The 12,672-nt window shown below is 45.1% G+C and overlaps 2 protein-coding genes across 2 annotated transcripts in view; one reads left to right on the top strand and one right to left on the bottom strand.

The window, feature by feature from the left end:
* Nucleotides 1-8,550, top strand: part of ELP1 (elongator complex protein 1) — a 38,681-nt gene extending 30,131 nt beyond the window's left edge. Inside the window, exons 31-36 of the mRNA XM_033172751.1 lie at nt 500-613; nt 1,255-1,366; nt 3,134-3,261; nt 4,514-4,668; nt 6,916-6,994; nt 7,769-8,550. Coding sequence (XP_033028642.1) covers nt 500-613; nt 1,255-1,366; nt 3,134-3,261; nt 4,514-4,668; nt 6,916-6,994; nt 7,769-7,836 — 656 coding nt within the window. The 3' untranslated portion in view covers nt 7,837-8,550. The remainder of the gene's footprint in view (nt 1-499; nt 614-1,254; nt 1,367-3,133; nt 3,262-4,513; nt 4,669-6,915; nt 6,995-7,768) is intronic.
* A 2,042-nt stretch (nt 8,551-10,592) lies between these two features.
* Nucleotides 10,593-12,138, bottom strand: ACTL7A (actin like 7A). The gene has a single exon (XM_033173770.1). The coding sequence runs from the start codon at nt 12,009-12,011 to the stop codon at nt 10,785-10,787; it is 1,227 nt and encodes a 408-aa protein (XP_033029661.1). The 5' UTR covers nt 12,012-12,138; the 3' UTR covers nt 10,593-10,784.
* Nucleotides 12,139-12,672: the final 534 nt, after the last annotated feature.

The raw sequence follows: 12,672 nt of genomic DNA, 5'->3' as shown, positions 1-12,672 counted from the left end.
AACATTGCAAGGGTTATTTAAAGCCTGCCAAAGAGTTCAAGTGTTTACAGTGTTCTTTAAAATATAATCGATATTTGTCCCATTCTCTATTGAAGTTTTGATCCTCCTGATTTCTGATTTTCCCAGTCAATCTCACCATCTCTGCATAGTCAAGTAGTTTCATCTGCCAGTCTGCCTATTCCCTCGTTTTTTTCAGTGCATTTGGTTCTCAAATGATTTGCATTTTATAGGTTTGTGTAAGCCACTTTGAGAGACACCTTTCTGAAAAGCAACGAATAAATGTAATAAAAAATAAGACCATGATTGTGCTGATACGCTAGCTTTCTGGGTGCCAGGATAAGGTGTGTACACCAGGGAAGATTCAGCTTGACAACCTGCCTTAAGCTTGTACAGTGATGTCTTCTTGATATGGCGTTTTTCCTTGCTTGGACAACGTTTTTAATGTGCCTGCTTCAGTTTTACTACAAAATGATTCTTCCCCTATTGTCACCCTCAATAGTTCAGAAGAATCATTTGGCGTTCCTGGAGACTCAGAAAGCAGCATTTTCTTGTCATCAGAAGCGCCTTTCCGTGGTCAGAGAGCTGAAGCAGCAAGCCCGGAATGAGATGCTGGGTATGCACTGGGATGGAGTCTTGTGTCCTGCCACAGATTAGCTCCTGGGCTAAAGCTGTGTTTTGAGATAGAGTAGAAGCACCAGCTATTGAGTAGACCTAGTCATGTAAGATAAGGCTATCAATGGCTACTACTCGTGCTACCTCCAGGTTCACAGGCAATATTATCTCCTGAACGCCTGGCGCTAAGAATAAACAACTGGGTGGAAGGGGGCACTATTGCCTCCATGCCGAGTTCATTAGCTTCCCAGAGGCATATGGGTGGTCACTGTTGGGAAGAGGAGGCTGAACTGGATAAGCCCTTACAGCAGCAAGGGTTCAGTGTATGTTCTTATGGACTAGCGCCATGGAGGCCAAAATTTGAATTGCAGGTCTACAATTATATCAAATCAATTTCATCCCAGGTTCAAATCACGGCTCACTTGCGGAGCGACTTTGCAAAGTCACTCTCCCCCCGCTTTTGGGCTTCCGTTTGTGAGATAGAACAGCAATAACTAGCTGTCTGGCAGAATTGTTTTGGAGAAAAAGGCCCATCAGACATTGCTAGGTGTCATAGAAATACTGTTGCGGGGAGGATTTAGGAGGCGGTATGGGGAATGTTTTGTCCTTTCTCCTCCTGATCCAGATGACTGACTTTTGCAGATCTCGAATTGCCAAACTGCCCAGAATCGGATCTCTTTTCTGATGCCAGCAGCATGGTGACAGCTAGCGACGCGAGTTCCAAATACACTCACAGTAACTCAAGAATATCTGCGTATGTACTTTGCCCTCGCATCAGCTTTTCAATGGTCTGGTTGCTGTTCTTGTTTCAAGTGGGAAGGTTTGGAATTATATTTGCACAAATGGAGGTTGTGCCTGGTTCTCTTTCGCAGATCCCATTTATTTGATCATCTGTCTTAGGGCTTTGATCACCAAGCAAGCCACAAAGCAATTGCTTCATCCTTACAACATTTCAACCTGAACGGTTGCCTAATTTCACCTGTAAGGAACATTGTTTTCAGAAGTGTATGTGTAATTTTACATCTCTCTTCGCGTTTTATGTGTCATGCTGATAACAACCAAGCACACGCACTCTGTAAGTGTGAAAGTCCTGCTGTTAGGTGGTACTGTTTATTACAGAGTCTGACTATATACTTGGGTTAAAACAAAATAAAAAATATAAAAAATCCTTCCAGTAGCACCTTAGAGACCAACTAAGTTTGTTCTTGGTATGAGCTTTCATGTGCATGCACACTTCTTCAGATACCACACAAAAGCTCATACCAAGAACAAACTTAGTTAGAATCATAGAGTTGGAAGAGACCACAAGGGCCATCCAGTCCAACCCCCTGCCAAGCAGGAAACACCATCAAAGCATTCCTGACAGATGGCTGTCAAGCCTCCGCTTAAAGACCTCCAAAGAAGGAGACTCCACCACACTCCTTGGCAGCAAATTCCACTGTCGGACAGCTCTTACTGTCAGGAAGTTCTTCCTAATGTTTAGGTGGAATCTTCTTTCTTGTAGTTTGAATCCATTGCCCCGTGTCCGCTTCTCTGGAGCAGCAGAAAGCAACCTTTCATCCTCCTCTATATGACATCCTTTGATATATTTGAACATGGTCTCTAAGGTGCTACTGGAAGGATTTTTTTTGTTTTTGTTTTGACTATGGCAGACCAACATGGCTACCTACCTGTAACTATATACATGGGTTGTATGGTTAAACACATGCTCCCCACTTGCAGACCAGTGGTCCCCATATAAATACATAAGATGAGTGGGTCGCCATTGCTCTCTCTTGCACAGATTTCAATAGAGCTTCTGTTACTGATGATCCTGCCTTTCTTTTTACCCCAGACGTTGAATCTTCAGTGGTGGTGGGAAAATAGAGGGACAGGTAAATAGCAGCAAGAGGTTGAAACTAAAAGCTAGTTCTCACTTAAGCAGTAAAACCGTCTTGTCCAGGGTTTCCCAAAATTGAGTCTCCAGCTGTTTTTGGACTACAACTCCCATCATCCCTAGCTAGTAGGATCAGTGGAGAGGGATGATGGGAATTTGGTAGCTGGAGACCAAAGTTGGGGAAACTCTGGTCGAGGCTGTACCACTTCAGCCTGCCTGTAGGTGCACATGATGGAATACTTCTCCTTACCACCAATTTGCTAAAACCAGTATCCCTCCACATTAAAAAACTAGCACAGCCAGACAACAGGTTCTAGCTTCTTCCTAAAATGCTAGCTTTCCGCAGTACATGTGGAGGTATGGACAACAAAACCAAGCTCTCCTCAATCTGCCTTTCCACTTATGGTTTCCCCTCATATTTCCTCCTCGTAAAACAGGTTTTTTTTTCCTTTCAAATTTGGGGCCATTGCTGTTGTTGGACTACAACTCCTATCATCCATGACCACAGGTCCTCCTAGCTAGGGAGGATGGGAGTTGTAGTCCAGCAACAGCTAGGGACCCAAGTTTGAGGAGAAAAAACTGCCCCCAAAGAACTCCAACTTCACTGTTATGTATAGATGTTTCATGGCATTTCATCTATTGTAGACGCTCGTCAAAGAACCGCCGCAAGGCAGAGCGTAAGAAACACAGCCTAAAGGAAGGGAGCCCCTTAGAGGATGTTGCACTCCTGGAAGTTTTAGGGGAAATAGTCCGGAGTGTTGACAATCTAAAAGGTGAGTCACTGAGTTTCTTCAAACTTTGGGTGTCGCCTGAAGGAAGAGGCTCGGAACTGATTCTGAAAAAGCCTGGGTTCGGAGGGGGGTTGGGGGAGTGGGGAACGGGACCCCAACGAAGAGCAAAGGATTAACAATTGCCAGAGAGAGTTTCTAAATGCAGTGGCTCTGAATTATAGGCTGCCTACATTAATGGATAAGCCTAAATGGCAGAGTGACCAATAATAAAGTGAGTAAAACAAAAATGCTTGGATCCTGGAGTACTGAGCCAACATTCATGTCGCTGCTGGAGAATTCTGATTTAAAGCTACTCTGAAGAGGTTAACAATGAAAACCTGACACAGGCTAGCTAACTCAGTGAAGAAGCCTGAATTCTGAGGTGTTGAACTTTCTCTCTGTTATTGTTCTCGATATTCCCTGAAGATGAGCACCCCTAGCTTCTGACATGTTAGAAGAGAGAGCCAGTGTGGTATAGTGGTTAAGAGTGGTAGACTCATAATCTGGTGAACCAGGTTTGCGTCTCTGCTCCTCCACATGCAGCTGCTGGGTGACCTTGGGCTAGTCACACTTCTCTGAAGTCTCTCAGCCCCACTCATCTCACAGAGTATTTGTTGTGGAGGAGGAAGGGAAAGGAGAATGTTAGCCGCTTTGAGACTCCTTCAGGTAGTGATAAAGCGAGATATCAAATCCAAACTCTTCTTCTTCTTCTTAGGACGTAGTACTTTATGTTAAAATAATAGTGATACCCACGTCCCGTCCCCCTTTTTTGGCCTTGGTTTGCCTTCATCACTAGAATACATTCCCAACATATTTAACTTAGTAAGTAGACTTTGGGAAATATATTAAATGGTTGAAGTGCCAGAGCTATTGACATATTTGGCCTGAATATTAAAAGTTGTTTGCTTCTTACTCATCAATAGGGTACAAGGCAGTTTGCACTTCCTGCCTTTACATCTCATTGAGCAAAAGGCTCCTATTGTTGTTTCTTAAAAGGAAACCTGAATATTCAGGGATGGGGATTGGAATGTCCCTGAAGGGAAGAGGTCCTGCAGAGGCTCCCAGAGCTTTTTATTTTCCAGAGGAAAGGAATAGGTGCTCATTTTGTGCGGGCCCAAGAGAGAGGGGGATTCTGCGGAATAAATCTTGTGGTATTTCCAGGCTGGATTTGGAGGGCAAAGTAGCATTTTTGTGTATTATCCCCCACAGCTAAAGAACTTCAGTTTTAACTTATAATAATTAATTTTCTCCCAAGGTGAGATACACAGCCTTTTAAAGCACCTCGTCCTCTTTGGCTATGACGGGCGAGCCCAGGAGTTGCAGCAAGCCTTTGAGGAGACCCTTCGCTTGGTGGAGCAACCCCTCCTTGAAATCTGGACACCAGATCTGCAGCAGATCCCGTCCAGCACGGTACAAATTTAACCGAGTAATCACTACCTTCCCTTGTCTGCCTTTGCTTGTAGCACAAGGGGCTAAACACTGCTGGCAGCCTTGTTGGTTCGTTTCTAAAACCGCAGCTAACAACTTTTCATTTTGAAGAAAAAAAAGTAGCCACGGGGCTCTGATCCGGAATGCACTCCCAATTATCACAGTGCTGACAAGCAAGGACTATCCAGAGGTAGTGATTACTGTCTTTTTCTGTGTATAAGATGCCCCCATGTGTAAGACGCCCCTTATCTTTGGGGACTCAAATTAAAGAAAATGGGGCGGGGGGAGATGGCTCAGAGTTGTTGAGCTTTTTTTGGGGGGGTTGCCAAAAATCGCTCACCCACACACGGCGGAAAATCAGCCTCTGTTCCCTCACCAGTCACCCACCATATTGCCGCAGCGTCAGCCAATCAACACCAGCCCTTGACACAGGAACCAGTAACATGCCCAATAGTTGCTGACAGCCGTAGCAACAACCAATCAAATGACCACCCTATGCACTATCCATGTGTAAGGCGACCCCCACTTTTTAGCATAATTTTAATAGAAAAATACCTAGACTTTTACAGGGAAAAGTACGGTAACTCTTTATTGTCAAAAGTACACTTACAAGTTAGGTTGGATGGACACGCCTTTCCCCATGTCTCTCAGCTACTCCCAGGTGTGCACTCGATAAGGCAGTTGCCACAACAAAGGCCCCAACCTCAGCTTCTATATCTCCCCTATCCAAGCTGTGCGCAGGCAGACAAAGACTCTGCCTACTTGTAACTTTCTGCTCCTCCCTCTTCAATCCTCTCCTGGTCCTGGGAGACAGTGGAGCAGGGGAGATGGGGGCAGGAGGAGGTGGTGTGGAAGCCCTGGACCCTAGCCTAGCCTGACCTATCTCTCCCTCCTCCTGTTCTTGACTCCCTGATCCTGCAGCTTCCACTGCCTCTCGTCTCCTGGCTGCTAAAGGCTCCTGCAAATCGCCGGCCCTTTCTTCCAAGCCAGTCTCCAGCCCCTCTTCTCCCGGGGCCCACTCACCAGAATCCAGCCAGTCCCTGACACCAATTAATATTGGGGATCCATGCCAGTTTCCTGCTGACAAGCTAACCTGGCCTCTGTCGGTTCCTTAAGGAGCTGCTTGCAGTTGATATCACCTTTGGGACAAACAGCAATGGGAGCAGGGGGAACGAAGGAGCATGTGGCCCCTAATCTAGAATGGCCACATATTCCAGACCAGAGTCCAATGGCTGGTTTTTCTTCCCCAAAAAGTGGCCAGTTTAAGCACACATTTCTTTAAATGATGACTAGCGTAACATATAGTTTGGCTCTGAGCTCAGGGTAAGTACTGGTGCTCCTATGGTCCTTACTCTGATAGGGAGCCAGTGTGGTGTAGTGGTCAAGAGCGGTGGACTCGTAATCTAGGGAACCAGGTTCGCGTCTCCGCTCCTCCACATGCAGCTGCTGGGTGACCTTGGGCTAGTCACACTTCTCTGAAGTCTCTCAGCCCCACTCACCTCACAGAGTGTTTGTTGTGGGGGAGGAAGGAAAAGGAGAATGTTAGCCGCTTTGAGACTCCTTCGGGTAGTGATAAAGCGTGATATCAAATCCAAACTCCTCTTCTTCTACTCTGAAAGAAGTGCGTTGCAGCTGTATTTGGAAGCAGTACACTGCTGTCGCCATCAGAACTGCACCGTAGAACAAAGTGCCCTGGAAATCTGATTTATCCCAGGTCTCTGTGACGTGTAAAGAGAGTTCCACTTTTCTGCAGTGTTTAAAACAGCCTTCGCTAGCCAGGTGTGCTGCACACATTTTGCACTGTGATTCCCATAACCCCAGACAGCAAAGCTGAGAGTCAGAGGCTGGTCTTAAGAGTATGCCGATTCAAAGAGAAAAGACTGCCAGCAATTTGTTTCTTCCTGGTCATTTTTGTGCTGTGCTGTGCTACCCAGGGCTAAACCATGGTTTGGCTTGGCTTGGCTTGGCTTGGCATATAGCGTGAACCAGGGCTCAACTCCAGACAAACCATGAGCTGTAACCCAGACCTGTTCTTGGGTTTATAGCTCATTATCTGTCTGGAGGAGACAAACCATGAACATGGGTTCAGACATAATGCAGAGCAAAACCACAGCTTAGCCCTGGGTAGCATGGCAGCAGTAGGACTCACTAAACCATGGCTGGGCTTAGCATTACATGTTTAGTGAGCCACAGACTAATTGTTCCACTCGCCAATCCTTGCAATTTTAGATCCTGGGTCCCAATTCAACTGCCAATAGCATAAGCGCTGCCTACAATCAGCAAAAGACAATGGCTCCTGCATCACAAGGTGGGTGAGAGAAACTATACACTGCACAAATCAATTGTTACTGTGATTGAATTCAGCATTTAATTTCTGTATACATATAAGTTAAAATTTGTTTGACTGGAAACCCTCTAATCCCAAAGGGTGTGGAGGAAGCGGCTTCTGATTCTGAGAGCTGTGGGAACATACTCTACACATGCTCAGAGGCACTATTCTTTATTTCTTCATATATTCCTGAGCTGGCTCCTAGCATTCAGAACTGGTTCCGGATGTGATCCCCTACTGATTTGTGGCTCAGATTATGTTCTGTTTCTATAAAAATCCTGATAAGTAAATAAATCAATTCATACCATGTAATTTCATTATCTATAATGCTTGGTTTTATTGGCATTTGTAATGAATATTTGATATTATATAAACCACACAGAGTTTTTTGGTGATTAATCTTGATTAAATATGGTTACCATGAGGCATACCATTCAGTAAAGTTCCAGAAACCATCTGTGCTAATCACAAAGCAATGAGATTAATAACGGGAATGCCAGATTTTTATACTCTTCATTGATTCATTTTAAGTATGTCTCCAGTAGCAGGTGGAATTGTAGGAAAAACTTTCATGCTCACAAAGTTCCTTCTCTCCCCCCCCCCCACACTTTTTTTTAATGCTATTATGGGGGTTTGGCATTTGCATCTCGTCAGTTTCTGCATTCCCCATACTACATGTAAAATGCATTTGCTCGCCTGCTCATTTTTATCTATAATTATTAGTATTGTCTTTTGTTCCCCCCCCCCTCCCAGATCCTGAAGTCTTTATACCTCCCAAACTCAACAAAAGCATCCAGTGGAAACTGAACCTTCTCCAATAATCCAGACCCTGAAGCTGTTAGATGGACTGAGCACCTGTATTTCTGTGTCTTCAGATTCTGAAATATGTGCCTCCCCCCCAGATCTTGCAGCTGATCATGTATCCTGAACTGACAAGGGATTGGCAGGCCAAAGTCAGTGCTGGCCAACCTTGTTACACAGCTCTGAGCTATGGCCTGCCTTCCTCTTTTTCCCTGCTGCTGAGTTCCGATCGATTACCTGGACAACCAAACACAAAAGCCTCTGCGAACCAAGCAGGCAACATCTGTTTATTTAAAATTGTACCATTATGTTGACTCTAAACAACTTTTTTTTTCACTCTTTGGTCCCTTTTTTGGCAGTGGATATCACAAAACGATGTTTTAAAACTTGAAAGCAGACCTGCGCCTTAGTTGCATTGTGGTTTTCTAGGCTGAATGGCGACTTCTCTGTGTGTTTTAAGGACACCCAACTCAAACTCAAATGCAGACATCAGTTACCCTGCCTAGCAAAAGTGAAGCACCCACTGAACCAGATGCGCTTCGTAATTCCCTCAAGAGCACAGCCCTCCTCCTGGTATAACCACACCTCAGCTGTATCAATTGAGTATCTGATGATGGATTTTTTTCATACACTAACCTTGAAATACCGTGTTTTGACAAAATATTTATAGGGGCTGCCCCTTTTTCTCAAAATCAAGGAGAAAGAGGGGCTAATAAATTTCATTGTCACTTTTTCCCATTCTGGGTCTCTATGTCTTTTGGTTCTTCTGTTGTTTGTGAACAAACTTTAGTACCTGCATTTTACCTTTTTTTTGGAGGGGGCAGGAAATATCCATGGAAAAACTGATGTATCAACGGCGCACGTAATCCTTTTATGGAAATATGTTTTCTAGTCGCAAAACTAAAATCTTACACTATGTATTTATTTGGGTGGTTTTTTTAAATTTAAAAATAATACTAATATGTTTATATCACCTTCCAGGTGGCATTCGTGGGAGTCCCTTGTGCTCTCTCATCCAGGCACTGCCTAGATCCAGGCTGGCTTAACTTCAGCAAAGTGTATTATGTGCCCTCTGACTACACCTGGGGGCACCTGTTTCGATAGGTGCCTGCAGATAGTCCTTGTTTCCAGGTCCATAATAAATGAAAAACATATGCCGTATTGGCACGAATATAAGCCACACCTTTTCCCCAAATTCCAACCATGAAAAGTTAAAGTGCGGCTTATGTTCGTGACCTTACGGTATGCAGCCAGGAGCGCAGGGCAAACAGTGCCAGGAGTATGGTGAAGTGGCGCCCGCCCCACACAGTCCCCTGTCCTCTCCCCCAAGGCTGGGAAGGGAGAGAGAGCATAGAAGGGGAAAGGCCGTCGGCAACGCAGCATGGCTCCCCCGGCCCCCACCCGGTATGCAGCCAGGAGCAGTATATTCGGGTATTTCCCCCCCCCCCTCCAATTTTAAAGCTGCGGCTTATATTGGACTACTGCAATGCAATGCGCTCTACGTGGGGCTACCTTTGAAGGTGACCCGGAAACTGCAATTAATCCAGAATGCGGCAGCTAGACTGGGAGTGGCCGCCGGGACCACATAACACCGGTCCTGAGAGATCTGCATTGGCTCCCAGTACGTTTCCGAGCACAATTCAAAGTGTTGGTGTTGACCTTTAAAGCCCTAAACGGCCTTGGTCCTGTATACCTGAAGGAGCGTCTCCACCCCCATCATTCAGCCCGGACACTGAGATCCAGCGCCGAGGGCCTTCTGTCGGTTCCCTCACTGCGAGAAGCAAAGCTACAGGGAACCAGGCAGAGGGCCTTCTCGGTAGTGGCGCCCGCCCTGTGGAACGCCCTCCCATCAGAAGTCAAGGGAATAAACAACTACCTGACATTCAGAAAATACCTAAAGGCAGCCCTGTTTAGGGAAGTTTTTAAATTGTGACTTTGTATTGTATTTTGGTATCTGTTGGAGGCCGCCCAGAGTGGCTGGGGAGACCTGGCCAGATGGGCGGGGTATAAATAATAAATTATTATTATTATTATTATTATTATTATTATTATTATTATTATTATTATTATTATTCGGGCCAATACAGTAATTCAATGAAATCAATCAAAACATGAGGTAGGGAGGCAGGAATTATTAGAGGGACTTCTCTGAAGGTAGATAATTCTCTCTGCCTGCAATAAAAAGAAACTCTCTTACTGAAAAGAACAAAGTGTGCCTCAAGTTTTTAGTCAAGAATAGGGCTTTTAGCAACATAAATTCTGTGCATGCCTACTCAGAGCCAAATTCCATTTAGTTCAATGGCATTTACTCCCAGGTAAGTGTGTGTATAGGATTGCTGTGCTGGATTATGCCTGATTGTGTGTGTATAAACACTATATTGATATAGCAACTTTTAACTTTCGTTTGTTTCGCTCTGCACTGCTATTCTTGAGCTAGAAAAGAGTAAGGCATCCCTGAAAGGAACACAACTTTTGACTAATTCACACTTAACACATTTTATAAGTGAAAAGGCTCTTCCCTTTTTCCAAGCAAAAATATTTGAATGATGTTGGCCTGGCAGGCTGTGTTTTCATGTTCAACTCCATTACCGTTTGGAACGTAAGGCAAAATAATTCCAGTTTTCCGCTTCTTCCATAAGACAGAAATCCAGCCTGATGCTACACTTGCTTCCTGAGAACGAAGCCCCACTGACATAACTCATGACCGAATCCAGCAGGAAGGCCTTACCTATGCGCAAATTTGCTGAGCCACTTGTGTCAAGAAATGGAAAACCACTTTGTTATAACTGCAGAGTGTTTACTATGGGCTTTTAATGCAGGGAGAACGGAAAGTAAGCAGTCCATTAGTGCTCACAGGTCAAGTAACTTTTCGATGGATACTAACAGAAAAGCGGGTGTGAGACTTCTTTAGCCTCTGCATCTAGCTTGAGGTGTGTGTGTGTGTAAGAGTTTAATCAGTGATGGGAGCTCAGAAACATTTCCTATAGATGTAAAAAGGACCTCGTTCTTCATACTCTTTCCTATAAACCCAGAGCTTCTGGAAAGCCTTAAGGGAGGCCAAGATGGAGCCTCCGGTCCACACAGACGTTTTCCTCTCAAGGGCAGCTGATGAAATGGGATTGTCATTTGGGCACATTTTAACCAGCTCTCTCTGGAAGCGGTCAGGAAAGCCCTTAATCATTGTACAGCCCCCACACAACAAGATGTTGCCCATCAGGTTCTTTTTGAGAGTGACATCGCACTTATTGAGGGAAGTCATGGTGAGGAGAGGAAGCCCCAGCTGTTGCGAGTTTATCAAGGACGGCTTGAAGAGTATTTCGGAGCAGAGGAATCTCTCTTTGCCGATAATGATGGTTTGCCCATCAGGAAGCTCATATTCCATCTCGTATTTCCTGGAAGGTGCTGCTGCCTCCTGTTGGAAGTCCACGGAAGTAAAGCAGTGGTTCTCTTTGATATCTTCCAGAATGTGCCAGTCTCTCTCTGTGAACATGTTCACGGAGTCATTTAATAACTTCATGAGGTGTTGCGTGACATCAGAACCAGCATAGTCCACCCTTTCAGTAATGCTTGGCATGGTGTAGCCTTCATAAATGGGGACCACGTAGGAGACACCGTGACCGCTCTCTACAACGAGACCAGACGTCTTGCCATAGGAATACATGGACAATCTAGATTGGTAAGCGATGTGCATGGCAGGAGTGCAAAAGTTCTCAAACAGCATTTCTGCGTATTTTTCTCTGTTGGTGGTAGGACTCAGAGGCGGATCTGATACTAGGACTGCGTGCTCCTCAGGCCGAATCTTCATCTCCTTCACGAAAAGATATTCCCACATGTCTTGAACAGTATCCCAGTCCACTATGATCCCATGTCTCAAAGGGTTCACAAGCTTCAGGGGTATTGCTGCATCTCGAAGTTCTCGGCCGACAAAAGTCTCTTTCCTATTGTCTCCCGTTTTTGCCGTCTCTTGGATATGCTTGCCCACAGTCGATGAGACCACATGGCTTGGCTTAAGTTCTCCAGCAAACCCACACTTGCAGGAGCCAGTACCAATGTCTACGACGACAGCTCTGGTCTCCTTCGCCACCATCCTTGGAGTTGCCTCCCCTTCATCTCTAGCCCTCGCTGAGCCAGGCTTCGTAAGCGGCCCCCTCTTCAACGGCACGGAACCAGAACTTGCACTTCCTCGGCTAGACATTTTCTGTCTCGTTTCTCATTTAAGCCCATTCTCTAGGTGCTGGGCTCCATTTCAAACAGGCAGCAATGCCCACAGTGGGTTTCAGAACCTTGATGACACTGGCATTGTGCATTATGACATCATCCACGTTGCAGACGCAAGCAGGAAATGGGTCATAAAATGCGTCTGCACTGGAGGAATTAAGGTCGATTTGGGGTTTGCCATAGGAAATTAACAATTGCTGGCACTCTGATTTGATTTGTAATTTATTGGGCATGTTGTAGATATGCCGTGTCGATGGTTCAGTATGAAAGTGAGCAAGCATCTGGTATATTAGTTGTTAAAGTGTTCTGGCTTACAGTTAACATCTGTGGAATAGCCCTAGGAATACAATGTAAAACTGTATACCTCAGAATACTCAGTTAAACCCCCCCCCCTTTAAGCATCCTGATCTCAACAAATCCATATTGTGATATCGGTTTCATAATTTTTGACCTAGCAATGTATGGTGAATCATGATGTGTTTGTGTGTGCGATGCAAAAATCACAATGTGGGGGAAACCGTGAAGCCAGCCAATGCTTCTCTTGATTCCTGCAGTTTGTTAACTCTGCTCTGCCTCTTGCAGTGGGCAGTGAATCACAAGAGCAGGCGCTGCCAAAAATCACAATGCAGGAAAAATCA

Source organism: Lacerta agilis, chromosome 16 (genome assembly GCF_009819535.1).
Source record: "Lacerta agilis isolate rLacAgi1 chromosome 16, rLacAgi1.pri, whole genome shotgun sequence".
NCBI classification, from domain to species: domain Eukaryota; kingdom Metazoa; phylum Chordata; class Lepidosauria; order Squamata; family Lacertidae; genus Lacerta; species Lacerta agilis.
Note: the sequence above shows the minus strand (reverse complement) of the source record. Positions and strands in the feature narration are given on the sequence as shown.